The following is a 24,885-nucleotide window of genomic DNA, read 5'->3' as shown; positions in this document are numbered from 1 at the left end:
TTTTTGCATATCATGAGTTCAGTCGCTGCACGGTTTAAAAGGAACCTTGCTGAGAGACATTTGGTTTGCTCAATTGAAAATTTTCGCTATAAGTTGATCGCTCCTGTTTGCATACATACCATTCTGACGCTATGAATGATATGTGCATGCTCTGTGTATGAAAGCAGCGACTGTCCCATACCGTCTGTTCTTTTAGCTTTAAAAATGTGTCCGTTTCAGAAGCCAATTAACTGACGTGTAATCCATCAGATTAGCGCTGTTCTGAAATCCGTATGGCTTTATCAGAGTGGTTGCTTGGAAATACTTTCCCGCAGACTTAAATTGTAACAATCTGAATTTGACACCCTCCCCCCCCAAGATCTATTTCACAACTCGCAGGTGTCTTCTGGTGCAAATGAGTTTTTGGGGCTGCTGCAATTTATTCTCCTTATATACCGTTTGGCTTTGAACGCACTTTGTAAAAAATCCCAAGTGCCAAAGAGGGCGTGGGGAGTGGCGTACGGGTATGATTATGCGTTTAGGAAAGGGAGCTGGTCCTGGGTAGCCCAAGTGTGGCAGCTTAGTCTGGAATGTCGGGCAATGTGTACCTCTCTCAGAACCAGTTCTCTTCCTGTCTCTCGGTTCAGCCTGCTGCTTTGAGGGCAAAGATAAACAACCTTCTCTCGCCGGGCCTTTTGGCCACAAACTATGAGCCTTCCATCCACCACCATAATACATTTTCTTGTAGGTGTGATCTACTGATCGTTTACAGTAAAATAAAGCTTGCTGTAAAGCAGGTGATCAGTCAGGGATTTCCCGTTCTATTTATATGTCTATGTATATAGTATATAAAAACTATTCGGTTCTGTACTTTTCCCCACGTGTCACGGTGTCTAGGTAAACCCCCAGCGGCCCGAGCCGCTTCAGTGCGGCCCCCGCGCTCTCCTGCATCTCTCGGTCCAACCTCTGTAAGACTCCGCCCCCAACCTCCCCCCCCCCCCCCATCTGACAGCTCGTCAGTCATATCAGTTCCTGCTTTCGCTCATCAGGGTTGTTTCATAGTGGGCTTAACCATTTGAGAAAACAGGCTGCCTCCTGCACTGAGCGGCTGGGTGAAAGAGGTAAGAGACCGATCATCCACAATGCTGATCGTAAAACAAAATAATAATAATTGGGCGGTGGGGGGCAATGGGCATGCCTTTGGTTATTTAAGCGGGTCGTGGTTTGATCCTGTTCTAGGAGGGTAGCGTATTGAATGAGCATTATCTGCCAAATTCCCTCCCTCATTTTGCTTTACACAGTAGCTTTCTCAAGAAGGAACTCTTCCACCCATATGCTCTCACCCCTTTAGCCCCAGAGCGATTCCTGTTTGGGATAACGGAAGTTAGAGATGGACATAATTTAGAAGAGCTGTCACTCAGACAGAGGGTGCATTAAGCTAGCATTACAGTTGACCAATGGCATTTAGTCAGAATGTTGCAAAAAATGAATTCAGTTGCAGCAGGTCGGACTGTGGGGAGCGGGGGTGCTGTTGAAAACAAAGTTACAGAATTTCTTGTTTTTTAAATGATATATTCTAAAAGTAGCCTGGCTGGCGTGAATGATCTTACATTTTCCTGTCTCTCTTTCCCCACCCCTCATCTCTAATTTCTGTGATTCTAGGAGAACAAGGATTACTGCAGCACTTGTAATTAAGCAAATATACATATTCATCTCTCTCTCTCTAGAAAAGTGTGTATGTATGTGTATATGTGTGGAGAGAGAGAGAGAGAGAAGTTTGCGTGTGTGTGTATATACACTTTTCAATTCTTAAATTACTGTAACCCCTGTCCCTGGCTGGTAGGAGATCACACATTTCGATCTTCGGCCCCTATTCTCCTTGTCTGCTTTCCAGCAGCTGCCCACGAGTCTTGCAAGACACAGATTTTTCTGACTATACTATTATTTTGGAAAGGGAGGAAAAATAAAAGTTTGGGGTGGATTCCATCAAGTTACATCCTCCTCCCGTCATTTTCTTTTTAAAATTATTTTTCTTTAATGTGTAAGCCAAGCCAGCTGGGCAGCTCTGGGTTAAAACGTGCGTCTGGCCTCGCTCAGTGGTATAACAGGAAGCGACTGGGCTTGCTACCACTCTTCCAGACTCTGGGAATGCCGGCTCTGGAATACACCTGTCCTCATCGCTACTGGGAGCCCCGGTCTATGCCAAGAGCCTGCTGGCATTGCAGGCCCTGGTTCACTTCAATGGGAGCCGGAGAGGGAGTCATGATCCCTGTCCCTTAACCCCGGGCTCCGGACGGAACCCAATTCGCTCTCTTTTCGCAAATGTTACTATGAGGCTTTTACTGTTGGGTCCGTAACTGGGAAGTGGAGGTGGAACCGCTCCGTGCTCTGCCCAGCGATCTCTCCGACGGCTGAAATAGTCTCTAGCGCTATGAGATCAGGATGACCTTTTCCGCTCTCTGTCCCGGGGTCGGTCGGTCAGACCCACCCCCACCAGCTGCGTGGAAATGATGTTCACTAGAACAATGTAGTGATGGAAAAATCCCTGGCTCGGCAGCAGCGGTGCACTGGTGGGTGGGTGCAAATACTAAAAACTTGGCCCCTGAGTAGAAGTCATAAGGGAAACTGCAAAGCTAGGGAGCGCCACACTTACAGCTACACAGAGTGTCTGTGTGCGTCTTTGTGTGTGAAAATGCATCACACGTACATTTTCCCCGTCCACTCATAACTCGTGTGAATTGCCTTCATTTAGGATCTTTTCAATCTATATCCAATTTTAGATCCGTTCAGAACGTGTCTGTGGACAGACATCTTGCATATGTGTCTCTCCAGATTATTACACACTTTTAGATAAATGACAGCAGCTTACTTGTATGAGGGATAGCTTAATGTCTGCTCAGTCTGTATCAACTGTTAGCTATAAGGATTGGTGTAATCTTGTATTGCTCGTGAATGTTATAGTTACACACATGTAGAATATCTTATGTCCTCAGTGTATGGTTTTGAAATATATCTTCTTGTGCGGACTTGTGAATTAGCATCATAGGTATGCATACACCGCACGTGTGTGTGTACATATATATATATATATACACACACGCACTCTTAGAGATCATAGGCGCTATTTATGACTATTTGTGGTTGAGGTTTTCAAAGCAGTGCCGGGGGGTTAATATTTACATATGAACACAGGTGTATACATGAACACATGCCCAGCTATACTCTCAGTATCTGTTTCATAAACACACACACACGGGCGCGGGAGGAGCAGGTAGAGATAAATACAGCGCCTGTCGCTGTCTCTCCCAGTGCCCAGGAGCGCATCCCTGCAGCAAGGACGCAGTAGCTCTGAATGGCAGGGCCTGCCCGCCTCACCCCGCCGGGAAGAGGCTCTTGCTGGGCCCCCTGGCTGCGGGGCATCTGGGAGAGGAACTTTCTCTCCTTCCCCTCCCAGGCTCAAGCCCGGGCACAAAGTTAAGCAGCCCGGCCGAGCCCACGCCGGAGGCTGCAGCTGGCGGGTCGGCGAACTCCAGCGGGTGGTGTTTAACAGCGGGCGCCTCTCTCCCCCCTTGCCCCCCGGACGTGTGCAGCGAGCAGCGGGTGCGTGGCATGAACCTGGAGAGCAGCGAGTGCGGGATGAGCTCGGTGAGCTGCGGCAACGGGAAGCTCCGCCAGTGGCTGATTGACCAGATCGACAGCGGCAAGTACCCGGGCCTGGTGTGGGAGAACGACGAGAAGAGCATCTTCCGCATCCCCTGGAAACACGCCGGCAAGCAGGACTACAACCGCGAGGAGGATGCCGCCCTCTTCAAGGTAGGGGGCGGCCAAGGGCCACTCACTCGCCCTCTGGGCGTGTCTCTGGCCGTCCTGCAGCCTCGACCCCCCCGGCCGGTGGGAGACAGGAGGGATCGAGTCCTTAGCAAGAAGGCGGGGGTGGTGGGTTATCTCCCCTTGGCAGGACGTGGCTCTGAACACCAACCTGAACCGAGCCAGCCGCTGGGGGTTCCTGCTCTCTGGGTCCGATCTCCTTCAGCCAGGACGCACCGAGGCTCCCCAGCCCGCACCGTTGAAGCCAATGGAAGTTTTGCCATTGACTTCTGCGGGAGCTGGGTCAGGGCAGGCGTGGGTCTGTCTTTTTCAAGCGCATTGGTTGCTGGCTGTTGCCTGGAGCGAGGTAGTGCAGTTTCTCCCGGAATTAATGCAGTTAATTGCTTTCCACAGCCAGCCCTCTCGGTTTTGCTTTTGTTTTATTTGAACGACAGGGTTGCCAGCGTCCATATGGAACACTTCCCCCTCCTTCCTTCTCCAGATGTAATGTTAAACAGTTGTATGGTTAAAGAACATTTATTTCTGCACCCACCCTGTCACTTTTCTTCTTTCTCTTACTATTTTATCTTGCCTTCAATACTGTTCTTATTACCTTACCAAGAAACCACCTGGCATATGCTTTAGCATAAACCAATAGGGAATAAATTCGCTACTCAAGGGCTATTTCAGCTTTTGTGATTGTATACCTATAGCTTGATTTTTTTCTCTCTTTCTTTTTGAACATTTGAAATGTTTTCAGGCTTGGGCTCTTTTTAAAGGAAAGTTCAGAGAGGGCATTGATAAACCAGATCCTCCAACTTGGAAGACAAGGCTACGGTGTGCTTTGAACAAGAGCAATGACTTTGAAGAACTGGTTGAGAGAAGCCAGCTGGATATTTCTGATCCGTATAAAGTGTACAGAATAGTGCCAGAAGGAGCTAAAAAAGGTAGGCCATCTTAGATTTTACATACATTTAAAGTCTCATTTTCCAGTGTGCAAAAACTGAAGAGATGTAAGTCACACGTGTCATATATAACCATACAGTCACTCGTGTCAGACTTGGTAGCAATCAATACAATAAATAAGATATGCAGTACTCAAGTACGTCTTCTTTGGATAAATTTCCCTTTGACTTACATTACCTGAAAAAGAATGGTGGGAGTCTGAATTGTAGCATTTGAAAAAATACTCCTTTGTTGGAGGTACAAGCATGCAGTATGTAAATTACTGGAGGGCTTCATCTTGGGTGTACAGCCTCTATTTCAGTTTTAAATAAAGTGACGCCTGTCTTAAGCAACCACTCAAGAGACAGGCAAAACTAAGTTTGCTTAATGGAAGTGGACTTCAAATAAAGGTGGAGCAGGCCTGAACTCATTATGAGCCAGATTGTGCCTGACGATTTCAGGGGTGAGCAAGGTTAGAGGAGTGCATTATCCTCCCTAGCCTTCTTTGCCTCTGCATAGCAGTCAAGTATGATCACAGTCCTGGCACTCCCCTGTGCCCCTATTTTCCTAGAAGCCCCAGACCCTCAAGACACCCCAAAAAGTGTACACAGCAGGTAGGACCATCAGTCATACCTTGTATGCACTGGCCATCAGAGCTGGATGGGCACATAAAGGAAATATGCTACACCCCTTGAAGGGATGTGAGCACCAGGTGCTCTTTCTTTATGCACTGGGAAGCTCTGGGAGACAGAATTATTCCCAAAGGTCCCTCTGCATCACTCCCACTATAGGCCAATATGTATAAAGCACAATCAAACCCTGTGTGTTTGGGGATGGTGTAGGGTGGTCTCTTAAGAGAGGAGATTGCTTATTAAGGATGGTCCCTAGTACAAGTTCCTTTGCAACAGATCATTTTCAGGTTTCCTTAAGATATAGTTAGTAACCATGTTTTTATCCTCATCATGAATGTAGGAGCAAAACAACTCAGCCTAGAGGATCAACAGATAATGATGAACCATCCGTACACAATGACTTCTCCTTACACTTCACTACAAGCGCAGGTACAGTATCAGTCATGTTATTTTTTGGCTTGTTTGTTGGGTGCCTATTGAGCTAATTTTTGCATGACCATATAATAGTACAAGTCTTTCTATTCTGGTCTACCACCATTTAGTTCTGCTTGGAAAAAAGACTTTTTTATAAGAAACTGAGAAATCTATAAGCAATGTTTTCATCATGTGAAACCACAGGGCAGCTGATCCAGCTGGGATTTTTTAAAATGTGAATTACAGCTCTGTTTTGTTAGATTTTTTTGGGGGTAAAAATGGATGTATTGTCCTAGTATTTCTGGTGCCAGAAATTGAACGTATGATGAAACAGAGATATTCTGCAGTAATGTTTTGCAACAGTGCTCCAGTTGCCTACTATAATTTTGTCATGTTTATAGTTTACACTAATGGTGACATTCAGCTCATTTGAAAGCCTCCTCCATTTGGCAAAATATTATCCAGGTGGTCTGTGTGATACTTTGATCTACAAAAGATATGGGAGAACAAATAACAAAAGGACTCATGCAGAACTAAGGAAACTTTATAATATGGGAGATTATGTGAAAGGTAGCATCAATTCTGATTACAGTTAAATAAAATAATGTCTCATTAAACTGAACAGGTATCAAACTACATGGTACCTCATGAACGTAACTGGAGAGATTTTGCCCCTGAGCAGCCACATCCTGACATCCCCTACCAATGCCCAAGTGTTCCTTTTGCAGCTCGCAGTCACCATTGGCAAGGTCCTGCTTGTGAAAACGGTAAGAACATCTCCCTGGAGGTCAATTGCTTGCTAATCTTAAGAGAAAATATGTGACCACCATAGAAGGACCACAAATTTCATATTTGTTATTCATGGCTTCAGTGGCACAAGTATTAAAGGATTGATTTTCAGAAGTTCTGAGCATCCTTCAGTGACAGCTGGAGGTGATCAGCACCTCTGACTATCATCTGTATTGACACTTGTTTTATTTTATTTTATTTGTTTTACTGTAGTACCTAGGAGCCTTAGTCATCACCATAGCATCGCATATTGCCAACCTCAAGCAATCAAAAATTGAGTCAGCGCCCCCATGATTTATAAATGACTATGTATAGATAATTTTTTTATTTGCCTTCTGATTTTTGAGTCTCTATGGTTCACATTTTTCACGTTTTTCTCCACAATCATGTAGGTTAGAAACTTACTCTCCCCCCCCTTAAAGGAAAGCTGAGATTCTCATATAATCATAGTATACTAAGTATCGTTAGAGTTGGCAACACTGAATCTGAGCACCTGAAAAACATGCAAAGTAGGGAAGTCTTTATCTTATGTGGGGAGCTGAGGTACACAGAGATTAAGTGAGTTGTTCCGTGGTGACACAGGAGGTCTGTAGAAGAGCTAGAAATTGAGCCCGGATTTCCTGAGTTGCAGTCTATTGCTTATTCACAAGATCATCCATTGTGCCATGTATGGCTGCAGGCTCAGATTCTCAAGGAATATATGCTCATTTCAGTACTCATGGATTTGCTTCATAAGTACAGCTCCCCACACAGCCATATGAGAATAATCTTGCAAAAAACAGAAATCCTTAGTCCAAGATGAGATGAGGAAGGAATATTTAAAGTGCACAGGGTATGAGAATTACAAAGTGCAGTCCTTTAATGGCGTAAGTGCAATGAAATAAACTTCTGTTTACGCTTGTCTACTGACAACTGAACACACTACATTTAGACAAGTGAGCTATTTAGTTGAAATTTTATAAAATTCTGCCCTGATTTATACCCCATGCAACCGTTACTTCAACACGGTAGTGAATGTAAGTTTTGATCCTTATGATCTATTGAACTTATGCTGAATAGAAATACTAATTTGAAAATGAAAAGTGTCATAAACTCTTAGATACCACGGTAAAGACTGCTCTAGAAAATGCTAAGATAGCAAATAAAAGAAACATTGCATTTTCTAATACTAAAAAGAAGACCATAACTGTAATTTTTCTTTGGAAAATTTATCTCCTCTCCTTTTTTTGTTGATTAACTGATAGAATCTTAGCATATACTTATTTAAAAAAATCGCTGATATTTTTGCGTTGTTTTTTGTTAGTAACCATGAACATTATGTCATGCTTTAGTAAGAATATTGCTTTTCCTGGTTTCAATTTCATTCCCTCAACTCCCAGTCTTATGCTTATCATTATGGCTGTTCTTTAAAAAGTCGGTGCTCCAAAGCATCATTTCCCCACCACTGTATCTTCATGGGTCATTTAGGGCTTGATCCTGTGTTTCTTGAGGTCAGTGGGCATTCTGAAGACACAAGAAATGCAAGGCCTTCTATCTCTGTGGCTTAAAAGAAAATGAGTAAATCCCCAATGCAGCAAAGCATTTAAACCCATGCATAATGGGTTAATGGGATGTGAGCATATCAATAAAATTAAGCACATGCTTAAGTGTTTTTTGTATAGGGATGTATGTAAACAAATTCTCAAGTGTTTTCCTGTCTCAAGGTCTAAGTGCTGCATTAAGCTTGTATCAGAGAATTGGGCAATAGTGGCTTACTCGCTGGATTGTCTTGTTTGTCAACAGTCACTCACATATACCCTTGGCATAGATTAAAAAGTGAAGTAGCTTTGAGAAGAGTCAAATCTGTGTAGGGGAAAGAGTAGTGTATCTTACCTGTGTCATAGATATTGTGTTTATGAGATCAAACCCTTTAAAGTCAATGCTAAGATTCCTGTTGACTTCAAAGGACTTTCGACAGGTGTTATCACATTTTAGTTGCTTCAATATTATCTCACTCACAGGAAGGGAAAGCTTGGGAAAGGACTAATGTTGGCTGTAGTATTTAAACTCTAATACTCTGCTGCAGGAGAATCTCTTTTCCCTACAATTACCTTCTTTCTTTAACACAATTAAAGACATAATGACTTTGAATATTTGAGTTGCCTTTGATAAAACTCCTTAAGGCCTGTGAGAATGAATGGATTATTTTTCATCAGCTTCCAAGAACACCATTATCTAGTTAAAATGCGGATTATTTCTATGGGAGAATAATATGCACTGATATGGTTAGGTAAAAGAACAGCATTTAAAAGATCCAAATAAGAAAAATCTAGGTAACATTTTGAGTGAATAAAATGTTTTGGTCGAGGGGAAGGTTCTGGAGCTCAGAAACTGTCATGTGCATAGCTGTGAACTCTAAATTTGTTCTTGGGTTTTAGATAGCTAGATATCATTTGACTTTTTTTTGTGAAAACAGGTTGTCAGGTGACTGGAACCTTTTATGCTTGTGCACCATCTGAGTCACAGACTCCTGGGATCCCAATAGAGCCAAGCATAAGGTCTGGTGAAGCTCTTGCACTATCAGGTAAGTCTATAACACCAGGCTTTCATGGTGAACCATCCAGGAGGCTCTCGTTATAACTTTTCAAGTAAATGTTTACTCACTGTTTATAGGGACTTCTTTTGTGAGTGAAAGTGACATTTCCTTTCCAAGTGAGTTCTGTGCATGTACCCTTAGGCCTCGGTTCAGCAAGATTTTTAAGCACATGTGGAACTTTAAGCACTTGAGTGGTCTTCACTGAAATCTGTAACTCAGATTAAGATCAATGGGATCATTCATGTGCTTAAAGTTACACACGCTTAAGTACTTTGCTCTATCAAGCAAATTTCACGCAAATTCTTGGTTGCTCCTCAGTGAGTCGTCAGATAGGACAACTGCTGATAGGGGAAGCAGATTTTTCTTTAGCTCACCACAAAACCATATTGCTTTTGGATTCAGAGGCCTAGAGGGTTGGTTTTTTTTTTTGTTTGTTTGGTTTTTTTTACCTGGATTGTATCCTTTCTGAAAAATACTGATCCTTTGTTCAACATTTTGTCCTATGGATACTTTTCTGTCTTCTCTGTTGACTGCATCAGGATTTGCAGCATTTATTTATCCTTGATAAAATAAAACCTCTCAGTACTTTGGTGATGGCACTTTCACTCTCTGAAAAGAAATCTGTTCAGCCAGCTTTGCAGTCGTTCAGACTTAAGGGTTTTATTTATTTATTTATTTATTTTATTCCTTATGTGGGAATGTAGGAGCTAGTTTGGTTTTTAAACTAACAATGGAAATTACATGGAGAAATTGATAATGCAACATTAAGGGGAGAGACTTGGCTGGCAAATGACAGAGTTAAGCACACATCTAAGTGCCCTTCCTGAGCAGGGCTGCTGTCCCAAATGTGTCTGTTTGCACAGCCCTGCACCAGGATCGAGCCCTTAACAATCACTCTCCTGTGTCGAGTGAGCACTTTAAAACTCTGCCTAACATTTCAAATATAATTTTGTCTGCGTTTCAGCCAAAGACCACTTCTACTGGGCAACTGATTGCATTTTTGCAAGTCTTGTGGGTAGTTGCTTAACAGGGTTATATACAACATCTTGAGAGAAACATAGCTATTTTCTGATGTATCTAGGAGAACATATTGAGACTGAGCTTTAATTCCAATTAAACCTGTGAAGTACAAACACTTTTTTCTCCACTAATAAAAATATGCAGCTTGCCAGGCATTAATATCTAGCATATTTTCCGCTGTCTGCATCACAGGCTATTCGGTTCCCACCCCAGGGGCCTCTATTGGTAGAAGCTAGTGGTGGAGTTTGTGCTTCCATAGTTCATTATTTCAATTCAGTCTATGTTTTTCCCTAAATCAGGGCTAAATTCTGAGAGATGCTGAGTATTAGAAATGATTGGTGCATAGTACCTTGCAGGATCTGGCCCATTGGCCTTAATAGTACTGTGATATAATGCAAAATACTCACAATATTGAACAGCAGTAATTTTTTTCTGAAATATACTTACAGACTGTCGACTACACATCTGTCTATATTACCGTGAAATACTGGTGAAAGAGATGACGACTTCAAGTCCTGAAGGCTGTAGAATATCTCATGCCCAAAATTATGAGGTCAGCAGCTTGGATCAAGTTATCTTCCCCTATCCAGAAGATAATGGCCAGAGGAAAAACATAGAAAAATTACTGAGCCACTTGGAACGAGGAGTAATACTCTGGATGGCACCTGATGGGCTTTATGCTAAGAGACTTTGTCAAAGCAGGATCTACTGGGATGGACCTCTGGCGTTATGCAGTGACAGGCCAAATAAACTGGAAAGGGAGCAGACCTGCAAACTTTTTGATACTCAGCAATTTTTAGCAGGTAATTCTCAATTTAGGTTACATGTTGTCTATATAAATGCCACCAAATCACTGTCATCGTGGTTCCAGATGGGCACTATTAAAGGGCTCTTTGCACTAAATTACTCCCACCAAAGTGGTTGGGAGACACAGGCGCTCAGCTTCACTCTCGATGTGCCCCTATATGTAAGTGTTAGAAGAGCACATCCTAGGAATAGTGTTTTATTTGTATATTACCATGGTTAGTTCTGCTTTTGATACCCTTATGTGGCTCCCATTGAAAGTAATGGGAACTACTCATACTCAACTGAGTACAAGGTAAGGCCTGTGTCACTTTATACTGAGTGGGAGGAGCCCAACAAAATAGTCCTTTTTATGATTGGATAGTAGATGGGACCACATTCTGATTTTGGATCCCGTGGTATAAATCTTGAGTACTTCCATTGCCTTCAGTTGATTTACTCCAGACTTATACCGGCACGTGTCTGAAATCTGACCCAGAGTATTTAAACATCAGCAAGTATGACTCCCATCAGATATTTTTTTAAATCTGTCTTTTGGTATGTACGTGTGTCTGTATTTTAACCAATATACTGGAAAATATTTGTGGGGTAAATTTATAAACTCTGACTTTCAACAATCATCCTATAAACTAATGGCATAGGGCAAGATGGTAACTTGCCCAACACACCTGCAAAAGTGAGTCAGATGTTTGAAGGCATGCCCTCAACCCCCTGTGCTGGTTATTTGTATTGTGGGTAGCAGAATGGAAGGGAAAACAGCTTCCCAGGAATACTCCTGCCCTGGGAAGGGAGTGGATGGAGTCTTGGCTCCAGTTTCTAAGATGCTGACCAGCACTTCTGAGCTAACACAGAGAGATGAGCAACCTGCTCCAGGGAAAGGGGTGGACACAGGTTATTTCCTCTCCCCTGGACTAAGGGGAGAAACAGGGCAGCACAATTATATGCTGCCCCTTACTAGGGCTTGTGACAGAGCTACAGTTGAGCTCTTAAGTTTTAGAGTGGCATGGTCTCCTCTCTGTCCAGGACACCTTACTGCCTTTCAGATATATTTGTATAAGTTACAGTTTCGTAGAAAAATAATGCAATGCTTTAAAAAAATACCCCAAATGAGCCACTGCCTTTAAAATAGTTCATTTTCCAGGCTTTGATGTGTCATCCTAGCAGAATTATCAAGCATCATATGCATTTAAACACACATCTGAAAAGGATATGAATATTGGCAGTTAAAAAGGGGAATTTGAGCTGAATTTATAGGGTTACAACTTCTGTTGTATGCTAATTGTAAGATGTATCGTTATGCCTGCAATCATGTACTTGGAAGTCCCTTTTCCTTTTTCAGATGCCACTTTAAATTTAATCTGGCTCTTCCAAACCATTCACAGGATATGTGGCAGTATTTTTTTAGAAGCCTATTCCCAAAGGTTAACTTAGGCATAGTTTTCTAAGCTATGTGTGTGAAAATAAATGTGCAAACACGTGCACAATTGCATGCTTCATTTGTGTGCAGTTATCACAATAGTATGTGCAAATTGGGGTGTAACATGTGCAGCTAGCCAGGTAACTTCTTAAGTGACTATTTTGTGTGCACATACCATAGCTACACATTAATTTTGGTTAGTGAGCTCTCAAGTTAAGTGCACATTTGGGTGTGGACAGTCAGAAAATCAGACTCTTAGGGTATGGAAACACTCAGGACTTCTACTAAGAGATGCAAGTCCCAAAGAATTCGCAGAAGGAAGGTGCAGAACCAGGGCTGTGGCCTTTAATTGATACGGCTGCATCTTGGTGCAGGGATATGTCCATATGGAACTCACTGAAAGACTGGTCTTTGTGATTCTGACATATAGTACAGGGGTGACCAGATTCTAATGTCTGGGTTACTTATGGACAGATCTGAGTGATGACTTTAGCAAACCAGGAGAGGGAGAGAATTTGGAGAAAGTTCAAAGACTGGAATAGGAGAAAGGTATAAAGGGGTGTTAAGGAGGCTGGCATGGGTGGAGAGTAGGCAGTTGGAGCTAGAACAGAAGGAAAGGAGACCTGATTTGGGGAGGTGTGTGAAAACCTGGCAGTTGAAGTCTGAATTTGACCCAGGAGATGAGAGGGAGTCAGTGGAGCTGGTTGAAGAGTGAAGTAACATGCTCAGAGCAGTAAGAGGACCTCAAGTTCATGTTTTCATGTGTTTGGAAGAGCTGCGATTCTCTGACTCTCTTTCATATTGAAGATCAGTCTTACTACTGAAACCCTTCATGGGTCAACTCCCTTCTCTATTCCATCTCTTCCCTGGGCTTTTATGCTGCAATACTTGGAGAATCACTGAGGCTGAGAGCTTGTCTACACTTACTGGGGAATTGATGCGCGATGCATCGGTGGTTGATTTAGTGGGTCTAGTGAAGACCTGCTAAATCTACCACAGATCACTCTGCCGTAGACTCCTGTACTCCACCTGAACGAGAAGCGCAAGGGGAGTTGATGGGGAGACGGTCCATGGGGACCCCATGGTAAGTAGATCTAAGTACGTCGACTTCAGCTACATTATTCACATAGCTGAAGTTGCATGACTTAGATCGATCTCCTCCCGTAGTGTAGACAAGGCCTGAGTAAAATTCTGTGACAGAGGAGGGGTAGGGATGGGGTTCTTTCCTAAGTAGTAACACTGGGACTAATTAATCAGGAGTTGCACTGAACCCAGACTGCTCCTTGCCCTCTCCTGGGACACCTAAGTGAATGCAGTGTTGGATGATCATACCAAAGATCTGAAAGTCTCCCCTTCTGCTCCTAGCAGGTTGTGAGTGTTTTTAGAGCTTGTTGGAAACAGAGAGAGAACATTACCTACTTTTTTTGTTACAAATAGAGTACAGTTTTCTTTGTATTAATTATTAATTTATCATGAATCATTATAATTTATTTTTCAGTAGAACCTGAAGGTCTCAACTGAGACTAGAACCCCGTTGTGCTGGGCACTGCATTTACACAGAGTAAGAAACAGTCCCTGCCCCAAAAAGCAATGTATTTTAACCCAAGTGGAACTCTCTTGTAAACATCTCACCCATACAGGGAATAATTTGCCTAATAATATAAATATGTATATATTTGAGAGGCAGTATTGCTTAGTGACTAGAGCGCTGGACTGGAATTCAGGAGACCCAGGTTCTATTCCTGACTCTTCCACTGTCCTGCTGAGTGACCTTGCACAAGTTACTTTCCCTCTCTGTGCCTCACTATCCGCATCTGTGGAATGGGGATAATGACACTGATGTCCTTGGTAAAGGGCTTGGAACTCTATGGATTAAATGTGCTGTATAAGAGCTGTATGGTATTGTTTGTTGTTACTGTTTATTAGACTTGATGACTATAACCAAATTTGCACTTTGCAACCTTTTGAGATTTCCATTGTACTGTATTATAAACTAACATTTTTGATGATGTTATGTTGTGCCTAAAGTATTCTCGGTGCTTTACAGAGCAATAGAAGGGATGGAATCCTGGCCCTACTGAAGACAATGGCAAGACTCCCATTGACTTCAGTGGAGCCAGGATTTCACCCGAAGTGCCTTCTCTACAGAGTTTGCAGTATAAAAATAGACATGACCAACAAGTGACAGCAGCAGAAAGGGGAAAAAAGGAATGGGGGGCAATGAAAAGTCACAGATGTCTCTGTATTTGAGCCTGGCCCTTTTCAAAAGGTCTGTCTACGCTGCAATCTGAGATGTGATTGCAGCTTGTGGAGTCAGACCCACACTGGCTTTTCACAATGGCTAAAAATAACAACATTGATGTGGTAGCTTGGGCTCCAGTGTGGACTCTGGGGACCTGTGTGCATTGCTAGCCCACACAGCCTCATTCAGACTGCTATTTTTAGCTCTGCTAGTGCAACTATGTCTACCTGCGTTGTAACCACACCTCTGATTGCAATGTAAACAGACCCTTAGAAAGGGCTGACATGAGATCTCTGGGACCCTGGCTCCTATAGTAGAAGCGAAAGGCAAACCATTCTGAAAATATGTGATCTGACCCAATTACCTTCATGACCTGGGGTGGGGGGAGGGTGGTGGACAGTATACAGACACTAACATGGTTCTGTTTGGGCTTGCTCCTGCTCCCACGGAAGCCATTGTCTTAAGTGGGAGCAAGATCAAATCCTTACAAAGGTGTACCAGCTGCATTGCAAGCTAGTCCTGAGATTCACCATCTACTTTCTAATGAACAGTCCATTTTCTGATGTTCAGTCATCACAAGTAGTGGGCACAGCAGTGTAGTTAGAAGTCAAAGTGTAAATACTTTTGTTACTTAAACTGCTCTCAGTTCTACTCTTGAGGGTGACAGGCCCTCCTGCAGCATCTCAGCACCATTGTTTTTGAAAGAAGGCGTGCAATGTGACTTACTGAAATGTATGCGTGGATAGGAGAAACGTAAATGGCAAAAGTTCAACAGACATGAAGAATGTCTCAGAAGTTTCTCCTGTTAAGCCAAACACAAGTATGAATCTAAGGAAATCCCAATTGCTGTTTATATGAAATTACTCAAAATGCAATACAAATCGAATAATTAGAGTCTCTTAGCTCTTGCGAGGGGACAAAGTTTTCAGCTATTTGTCCCTTGTTTTCTCTCCCTGATCTGTGGCAAAGTCTCCAAGATCACTTTTCTATGCTGGTATCTTTCCTTTCTCCCAGACTCGCTTTCCCTTTGCTAAACCCTGTCATCACTTTTGCCAGTTGTCTAACAGAACCTCTTCATTGCTCCTGTAGTCTGCTGTTCTGCTCCAAGGTCCTTCATTGCTAACTCTGGAACTCAGCCATTGATGGTGAGGATTTTCTGAACATATCTTTTCTGTCTTCAGAACTGCAAGCTTTTGCCCACCATGGACGTCCATTGCCTAGATTCCAGGTTGCTCTATGTTTTGGAGAGGAATTTCCAGACCCACAAAGACAGAGGAAGCTAATTACAGCCCACGTAAGCATGATTTATTTAATGTCTTAGTTTAAAATGAAGGGTATGTGAATCTGCCAGGCAGTCCTCTCTGCTGCTCATCAGTAATCTGTGGGGGAGGCAGTATATCCTAGTGGATAGGGCACTGGGCTGGGAGACCTGGGTTCACTTCCCTGCTCTGCCATTAGCCCACTGGCAAGTCATGTCGTGCCCCGTGCCTCAGTTTCCCCTTTTTTAAAATGGGGATAGGAAGACTGACCTTCTTTGTAAAGTGCTTTGTGATCTACTGATGAAAAGCACTGTAGAGGAGTGATTATGACTATTAGCTAAATGGAACAGCTTGGCTAGTGTCAGCCATGTGAAACTAGTAAGCAGGGCCTTGCACAGAAATGATTGCCAAAGCTGGTGTATAATTGTGGATTCTTTTAAAATTGCCACATAAGTGTGTTGGAGCATCTAAGCTTTCTCAGAGGTACCCTCTCCCCTTTTGCCCCTCCTAGCCTCTGGTGTCTGCACCACAAAATGCCATAGCAGACTGAGGCAGGCTTTATTGCTTAGGTTACTCTTGCTTCACCTTTTGGCAGTAAACTTCAGAATGCTGGGCCTTGACTATTCTGCCTACATTTACATTCATCTCCCTGCAGTAGTGCAGCTGCACCAGTGTAAGCAATAGTGGAAGCTGGGATCAGCCACTTTCCAAAAACCGAGCTCCACAATGGAGATGTACCCATGGTCTCCCTGCCCATGCTAAAGGCAGGGTTTAGTTTATTGCCATTATCTCCAAGGTGGGAGAGTATTGGTGTTTAATTTTGTAAGTCATCCAGATGCTAAGGTGATGGGCCATAGATTTTTGTAATAAAATAATTACCTTCTCTTTACTAGTTATGTGACTTCCTTACCACTATCTGCCTGCAACGCATTGCCCTGTGGTTCCCCTGGGTGGAGGATTACAGCTTTCAAGTTTAGTTTGCTGTCCTACCCAGACATCCTCTGTTTGAATGCATGTTCCCACAGTCAGGTTAGCCTTTTCTCCCGTTCAGAGATCCTCTAACTCTAACACATGCCCGCCATCCCAGACCACAGTCTTGAATCTTTAGATTGCTGGGGAGTATCGGGCCAGAAATTATTTGAGCAAATATCAGGGATATCATTGGACCTCAAGCCTCCTCATTCCCTACTTAGGCCCCCAACAGTACAAATTCTCTCCACCATCCATAACACCTCCCACTTCCCAACCACTCCCTCTCTTCTCCCATCTGCTTTCCAAATTCCTGGTCTCTCTTCAAAGTACCCTTTCCCCACAGCCCTCTTCTCCTCAAACATATTCTCTCCCCTGCCCACAAAGATTCTCCTCTGAGCCTGTGCCCACTGCCCCCCGCCATACCTCTCAGTGAGTTTGTTCTCTCCTCCAGCCTTCTGCCTTATTCCTGAAACTCATTATGCTGGCTGGCAGCTCAATCTCTTCCCTGGAATTGGCTCAGCCTCTGCCTTGGGTCCCCCTGTTCTGAACTTGGAACTGGTGGAGGATGGGGAGGGCAGGAACTGAGCAGGCCCCATAGAGCACTCAGTTGCATGGCTGCCCAGCAGAAGCCCTGAACAGCCCCTAGCAGCAGGCGGCTACACCTGTAGCTGCCTCCCTCCTGTCCAGCTGACCAGTCCAACAGCTGATATGGGGAAGTGGAGAGAGATTGCTGAATTGCTGCAGCAGCATCAGCCTCAATCTCCTGTCTGTTCCTCCATTGCCAATGTCAGCTGAAAGCTAGGGAGGACATGTTCTTCTCCCTGCCACCCACACACCTTTCCTCCATAAAATGATGTCTATGCAGGGATGTGTCTAAATATTTAGAGGATCTTGGATCTTTTCTCAGAACATATTTGTTCCCCATTTATAAGTCTCAAGTTTTTATATCCTAGGTGTGAAAGTTATGTATTTGACTAAGGCACTGTGCAAAGCTGGGGACCCTTGGGGCTAGTGAGACAATAGAAACGAGTAAAGCCTCTCAAACATTGCCCAAAAGCTTGGCCATATTAAACCAGTGCAGTGCTGAACAGATAACATTAGGGATGAATGGACATACAATAATATTTAAATTTAGAAACGTTCAACTTGGACTCAGAATAAAGGACAGATTTTTAAAGTTAAGCATGTGAAACTGGGCCTGCATTTGGCCATGCCTAATTTAGCCATGGAAATATGTGCACACACAAATCAGGCATCACATGCACATGTGGACTAGCTGACAGGGTACACTTGCAAACGCGTACTTTATGCAACGGATATTTGATGGCAAAAATTGCAGCTAGCTCTAAAAATCTGGAGTTGAAGTAAAGGCAGAGCTCAATGAGAACAGAGTGCATTTTCTTTCCATTTTGGTATGTGGAACTGTTTCATTTTGCCTTGTTTTTAACATCTTTTTACTGATGAGTAAATAGCTAATACGAATGATATGGAACATGCTATCACACTTCAATAACATTTTTATCTGTTGTTAAGGTTGAGCCAATGTTTGCAAGGCAGCTGTATTACTTTGCTCAGCAAAACAGTGGACATTTTCTGAGAGGCTATGATTTACCAGAACATGTCACTAGTCCAGAGGATTACCACAGATCTATTCGCCATTCCTCCATTCAAGAATAATCTCCTCAGAAGGAGTGTGTTTAAGGCTTTGTAAAGATGATGCATATTGGAAGAAAAGAGCTGGATCACGTTTTGGGGATACAAATCACAGCTGGATTTATTCAGGAAAGCATAGTCTCAGAGACTGGAAAATGAACAACAGTATTGTACAATAGAAACAATGAGGCTTCAAGATTTGGATGGTACATTTCACATAGATTCTTCGGTTGCTGGGGATAACTGTGAAAACTGACAAAATGTTTGATATGTTTACATTGTTTAAACATTCTCCATGGTTTGAGGATGACTTCTTGCTGAAGACTTAAATTCAGAGTTTACAGTATTATGATATTTGCAGAGCTATTTATTTGTAATTACAAATCTCAGGGCAGGGAAATATATTTGCAGTATTCCCAGCATGAAACTGTAGCTACTGTGGCAAAGATGGCAAACAAGTGGCCTAGGCATCCATAAATGTTATGTTGTGAATAGCTACATATGTAAGCGGTTAAGAATTTAGATTGTTAAGCGTGGTAAACTTTTTATGCCTATATTCTTCTATGAAAGTTTCAGTGTGTATTTTTTAAAAAAATCCAGTCCTAATGAGATATATATTTTTAATGCCTGACATTTCTCTTCAAAGTGCATTTTGTCATTAGCACTGCTGTTAGTGGATTGATACTCATAACAACACTTAGAGAGAAGCATCAGTTGCCTGCTGATTCTGCAATGTTAAATGACCACCCTTCACAATGTACTATCCCAAATATACCATCTAGAGAACTCTTCTAACAATCTCTAGATCTGGGAGTTTTTGCTGTCTGTGTTGCAGGTGGGACCATTGACTTGAATTCTAGACCCTAGAATAAAACAGGTTTTTGAGAAAATAACTGTAATCTTTTACACTTATTCTGTCATATATGATTCTTTTTTGGTGGTCATGCTCACTGGCACATATATGTAACATGAAATAGATTTCCAAGGTGCATTTGTATAGATTTGGTAAATATTCACAAAAAGAGTTGTTGACTTACACAAGGTCAAATTCTGCTCTTGACTGTGCAGCTACAGCTCCCTTCGTGTGCAGAAGTCAGTGGGAGCCAGATGTCCAAAGAAGAGCAGACTTTGGCCCATAGTATTAGTAGAGCTGGGAACAGCTATCCTAACTTTTGTTTTAAAAAGTAAAAAAAAAAAAAAAAAAGTATAATTTCAGGAGATTTACAACTTTTAATGCTGGGGTATTGATTATTTGCTTGCATATGCAAATGAACTTGGAACTCCTTTGTATGGCAAAGAGAGAGAGAGATCTGTCAATATTGGGGTGTGTGTGTATATAACTGAAATTCTACAGTCTGTTATGCAGGAGGTCAGACTAGATGATCATAATGGTCTGTTCTGGCCTTAAAAATCTGTGAATTTATATTTCTCATGCCAGAAAGATCCTCTCCATGGTTAGAAATACACTTTGCTTGAATTTCTAGCTAGAACAAAATTGTATATGGTCTGACAGCAGACTCACATTCTAGGGAACTTTAATTTATACATCTTAAAGATGCATACTATTTTGGGATATAATATCCCCCCTTTTCTCCCCTCCCGTAAGGCCAGTTTATCAGTTCATTATGTTTTAATATTCTTCCTTACTTGAAATATCTTTCCTGACTTATGTGTTCTTAGGGGAATACTCTAGCTCATAGATATTCAAATCTCTGCATTAGTCAGCCTCCAAACCTTTTTAATTTGCACACTTCTATGTATATTTTAGTCCAGTGAACCATGCAGCGCTTCACTTGAAATCAACGGGACTTTTGTGTGCAGGACTGCAGAAATGAACTGATACACCATAATGGATGTGGGTTTAACTTTTCCTAATAGTCATTGCTTCACTTGCTGAGTGTCTCACCACATGTCTCAGAATCAAGTCCTGGACCTCACCAGTTCAGTTTGGTAGATCAGATGTGTTGTTTTCTGAGGTGGGGTTAGTTCTTAAGGGCCTAATCCTGCATTGCCATCTCAAGCAAGAGGCCCAGTTAAGTCAGTGGGAGGTTTGTTTATGTAAAGATTGCAGGAACAGACCACAAGAAAGGAAGTCTGAAATATGAAAACATTCAGTGTTAGTTCCCTTAGCAAAGCATTGAAAGATATGTATTTTTTTCCTTTGCTGAACTGTAGACATTGTAGAGAATAAAAATAATTGAGGGCCACATTCTGCTATTGGATGCCTGGAGCTCCCATTGACTTCAGAATTTGGACCTTGATGTCTTCTATGGCTTATGTGAAATCCTGGTTTTTAAAATCGAGGCATAGTGGTATCTGTTTTCAGTGTCACTGCACATTGGAAAGATATTGAACTATTTGTCCAATTCATTAAGTTTGACTTGGAATATGCTATTTTCAGGATGATATTACTAAATTCCTTAGGGAAAACACAAGAGGTTGTAAGTTAGTTATGTTGGCCCTTGTCCCCGCTCCCATGGAAATCAATAGTGAAAGGCCGACTGATCTTCAGTGAGAACCAGACAATGCCTTATGGAAGCAAAGAATGGCACAGACTGTTAAGTGATCAGTTTTAATCCTTCTGGATTGTGAGGGGCATTTCAGATTCTTCCATCAAGAGTATAAAGATCACAGCTTCATAAGCTTCTATGTTTTAGAATAAAGGCTACAGAAACACTGAAAGTTTGTAGATTCATTTACAAATTACATGTATTTTTTTGCTGGTAGATATTTTAGGATAGGTTAGTGTCATGTAAGTTTAAAAGCCGATTGTGTTGAACTACTTGTTGTTTTGGAATGTGGTACCTTCCAGGAAAGCAGGGAATTGCAAGTATGGAATGAGGCAGCTTCTCAAAATGTGTTCCAGGTTTTATCCATTATAGCCCTGGAGAGAAGAACTTTCTAAACTTACACTGATTTTACCAACCCCTTGGTAATGATGGCCAGCATTTCACAGATTCATTGCATGCAACCTAGTATTGCTGTTAATGGTACTGCCCCGATTCAGCTAAGCACATAAGCTCTTACTTTGAGCATGTGCTTAAGTCCATTCCTACTCAGCAAAGCATGTGAGTGCATGCCGAATTCTAGTGCTTTGCTGAACTGGGGCCTAAAGCTTGAGGTACTGGGTGTGTGTGTGTGTTTGAGAGAGAGAAGAGGAGTTGGGATAGGACCAAAGGGAGATGATAAAATTAAACAATAGGAACTGTCCTAGTAGAGTAGCAACAGCATATGCTATTGTACTCAGTAACCCAAAGCAAGAGGAGAGTCTGCAAACTGTACAAGAGATCTACTAAGCCTTTCAGGAGGAGGAAACTAGCCATCTCTTTGTGTTGCATCTTCTACCATCCAAAGTCAGAGGTACATTGAGCTTGGCTTTGGATGGAGCTTTTAATTATACTCCCCTCAGAAGTACAGTGTAAAGTTAGCAGCTGTTGAAAAAGAAGGGATTAAAAAAAAAAAGCAGCATCCAATAAGAAGTTGCATGTGATATCTAGTAGGACTGTCTGTAAATTCTGACCTAATTATAAGTACACTATTTATAGTGTAGGAAAGCCTCCAGGTGAAAATGTATTTTACACAATCAAAAAGCCAGAAACATCTATTATTGAAAAAGAGCAATGAAAATATCTAGAATGGTACCATGAATTACATTGTAAATTGATTTTTAAAGACTGTATTTGACTTATGTGACAACATGCTATTGTTTCAAATAACTAACGGATAAATAAAGTGGGGAAAAACCCCTAAACATTCTCTTTGATTAAATGTTTTTACCCTGTCACTAATGCAAGAGCATTTGAATTACTTCCTACTTCTGTTAAATTCTGTTTATAGCTTCTGAAGTCTACTTCCTTCCTGGTAGGATTTCAGTGGTATTATATCTCAAATGTTTTACTCCTAGCAAGATTGATAAGCAAGATTGATCCGTGTTTTAAATGGAGTCCACTGTAATTTGTCAATATTGTAATCTCATTCTAATATATCAACATTGCTATAACTGTCTGCGAGCTTTTGTAAGAGCTTCATGTCCAAATCCCACAAACGATTTGCTTTCTTTAAAAATTGGCTTTGTCTCACTTTGCGAAGCGGTTCAGTCTACTGTTAAAAGCTCAGTAACAGTTGTGGGGATGTAGGTTAACCAGAAATGAGAAGATATATTTTAAGCAAAGTACAGCGTAAAAGGCTTTGTGGAAAAAACACAGGATTCACGTGAAAACCCCCATGCTTTGTACGTATGCTGTTTACATCAGCATTTGTCAGCAAAGTGGAGGTGGGGAAACACCATTCTGATCAGAGAGCTTTGAGGAAAAAGTAAAGCTTTCAGTCATGGGGCTGTAGATCATTGTCTCCTTCTAGACCCTAGAGATACCATAAATATGTGGTTCCTTTTTAATAAGAATAACCTTTTTAAAAAAATAAAAATAAAAATTGAATTTGTCCTTTCTCAGAAACAATTTTATGCCATTTGTGTTGATTTTAGTTGGGCTTTGTGTGGGATTTGCGATCACTGTGGTATTTTCAGAAGAATTAACTATCTTATCATCTTTGTATTAAGTTTATAGTAGATTTCCATTTCATATTTATTAACGACTAACTTTTAAAAGAGGTTGTTTGTTTAATTTTAGATGATGTTGTGGTCAGTGACATTTAGCTAAATCGGATCGAGGAAAAAAGTAGTTTAAATACCCTTTTTTATATGCTGGCTGTTGTAGAATTATCAGGCAGCATAGTAACAAGCTAAAAGAGATTTAGATTTTAAAGGGGTTCAGACTGAAGGTTAAAATACCTTTAAATTACAAACGGATGAATAGATCATTTACACATGTGCAGCTCCACAGACTTTCCTGGGGTTGCATATGTGTAAGCGAGGGTAGAAATTGGCTCCAAGTGTGCAAATACAGAAAACCGAAGGCTTAGGTTCTCTGAAGTGACATTCAAGAAGGAAGTAACATAGTATCTTAAAACAGTAATTCCTTGATGTGCCCCATAGGCTAAACATCTGAATATCTGAAAAATACTCTGGTGTAGGATTTAAATGATTACATGGTGAGTTGGCACCTCTTTTTAATAATCAAGTAGACAAATCATATGTGAGTCCAGAAACAGGTAAGAAATCTTGGCTTTGATCCTGTGTGTGGTGTCACTGCTTTTCACTTCACGTCTGGCAATTTGTGAGCCTAAAGCTGGTGTAGGTTCCAGGAGAGTTGGAACAATTGCATAGTGGGGGTGCTAAGAGCCATTGAACCAACTGTAATCCTTCTATATGATGGAAACCACTTCAAGCCAGGGGGTGCTGCCGCACCCTCCCCCACCCTTTGTTCCAGCACCCCTATAAGCAACCATGGGAGGATCACCCCAGTGCTGGAGGAATCTTCCAGTGCCGTAGAACATATGGGGTTTGACCAAGTGAAAAGATACTTGGCCAAGTTTTCCTTATGTCTGTGGATCTTACGAACCCTACAGTTACTGGCTGCTATATAGGCCTCTTAAGCCACTTAGAAGCTGGTGTAACTGAGAGCAGCCTTCAGGTTGCTCTAAGCTAGGGTAGGGGATCAGCCCAACACACAGGTGGCTTGAGACTGGAGGAGTAAAAAAGCCAAGTTTGCACAAATAACCGTGTGCTGTGCATACTTCAGCCACAGCAGAGGGTCTGAGTTCTTGTCACTTACTCTATTGGTTTATATGCTTAGATTACATATCTGGACAGAATTGTGATGAAACACAGATCATCTTTTTGCAAATACATATTTATTCTCTATCATCAATTGCACAACATGACTAGACTATGTGCCCAGTCATTGTCAAGAGAAAACTCCTGCCAGCGTTTTTATGATGTTGTCTGTTTGCCAGATAATAGCAGATTTTGGAGCTTTGCAGTATGTCAGCTGAAATTAGTTTCATAGATTCACAGTATCATTGCTTGTTCTATCTTTATTAACAAAATATGCACAATCCTGTCCCTTGAGCAGAGATGAAAAAAATACCAAGACAATTTCATTTGCGGAAACCCCGGATTTTACATCTGTGTCCCATCCTGTAGCTGGGAAACAACTTCCTTTCTGACTGTCGGTGTCTCTTTTCTGCAGTCCCCTCAGTCCAGGTGTGATTGCTGCAGCAAATCCTTATGGGAGTCCTTTGGGTAAAACTCCCTTTGTTTAACCCTTTCTATGGAGACTTTCATATGCAATACTTACATTGTTCACACATGTATTTCACTGCTGTCTTTACCATAAGCAATGATGAAAACATCACTGCTCATAAAACATTGCTCCTTTGCACTTTATTAATTGAGGCCAACTTTTCAAATCTGGGTGCCTAAAATGAGACAGCTAAAGGAATGGCCTGTTTGTCAGAGATGCCAAACTTCAACATCT

The 24,885-nt window shown here is 41.9% G+C and overlaps 1 protein-coding gene across 1 annotated transcript; it reads left to right on the top strand.

The window, feature by feature from the left end:
* Window positions 1-1,014: 1,014 nt before the first annotated feature.
* IRF4 (interferon regulatory factor 4) lies at window positions 1,015-22,292 on the top strand. The gene is made up of 9 exons (XM_075062818.1): window positions 1,015-1,100; window positions 3,570-3,792; window positions 4,547-4,733; window positions 5,704-5,792; window positions 6,403-6,544; window positions 9,022-9,129; window positions 10,611-10,964; window positions 15,806-15,918; window positions 18,389-22,292. Exons 2-9 carry the CDS (start codon window positions 3,589-3,591, stop codon window positions 18,530-18,532), a joined length of 1,341 nt encoding a protein of 446 aa, XP_074918919.1. The 5' UTR covers window positions 1,015-1,100; window positions 3,570-3,588; the 3' UTR covers window positions 18,533-22,292.
* Window positions 22,293-24,885: the final 2,593 nt, after the last annotated feature.

The sequence above is a fragment of the Chelonoidis abingdonii genome, chromosome 2 (genome assembly GCF_003597395.2).
Source record: "Chelonoidis abingdonii isolate Lonesome George chromosome 2, CheloAbing_2.0, whole genome shotgun sequence".
Taxonomy (NCBI): Eukaryota; Metazoa; Chordata; order Testudines; family Testudinidae; genus Chelonoidis; species Chelonoidis abingdonii.
This window is presented reverse-complemented; position numbering and strand designations above follow the sequence as displayed.

Bases quoted from the DNA above. Each gene is read 5' to 3' on its own strand.
- IRF4 (XM_075062818.1), top strand. From the start codon at position 3,589: ATGAACCTGGAGAGCAGCGAGTGCGGGATGAGCTCGGTGAGCTGCGGC. The intron at 5,793-6,402 runs GTACAGTATCAG...TAAACTGAACAG, and splicing joins ACACTTCACTACAAGCGCAG to GTATCAAACTACATGGTACC. The intron at 9,130-10,610 runs GTAAGTCTATAA...ATATACTTACAG, and splicing joins TGAAGCTCTTGCACTATCAG to ACTGTCGACTACACATCTGT.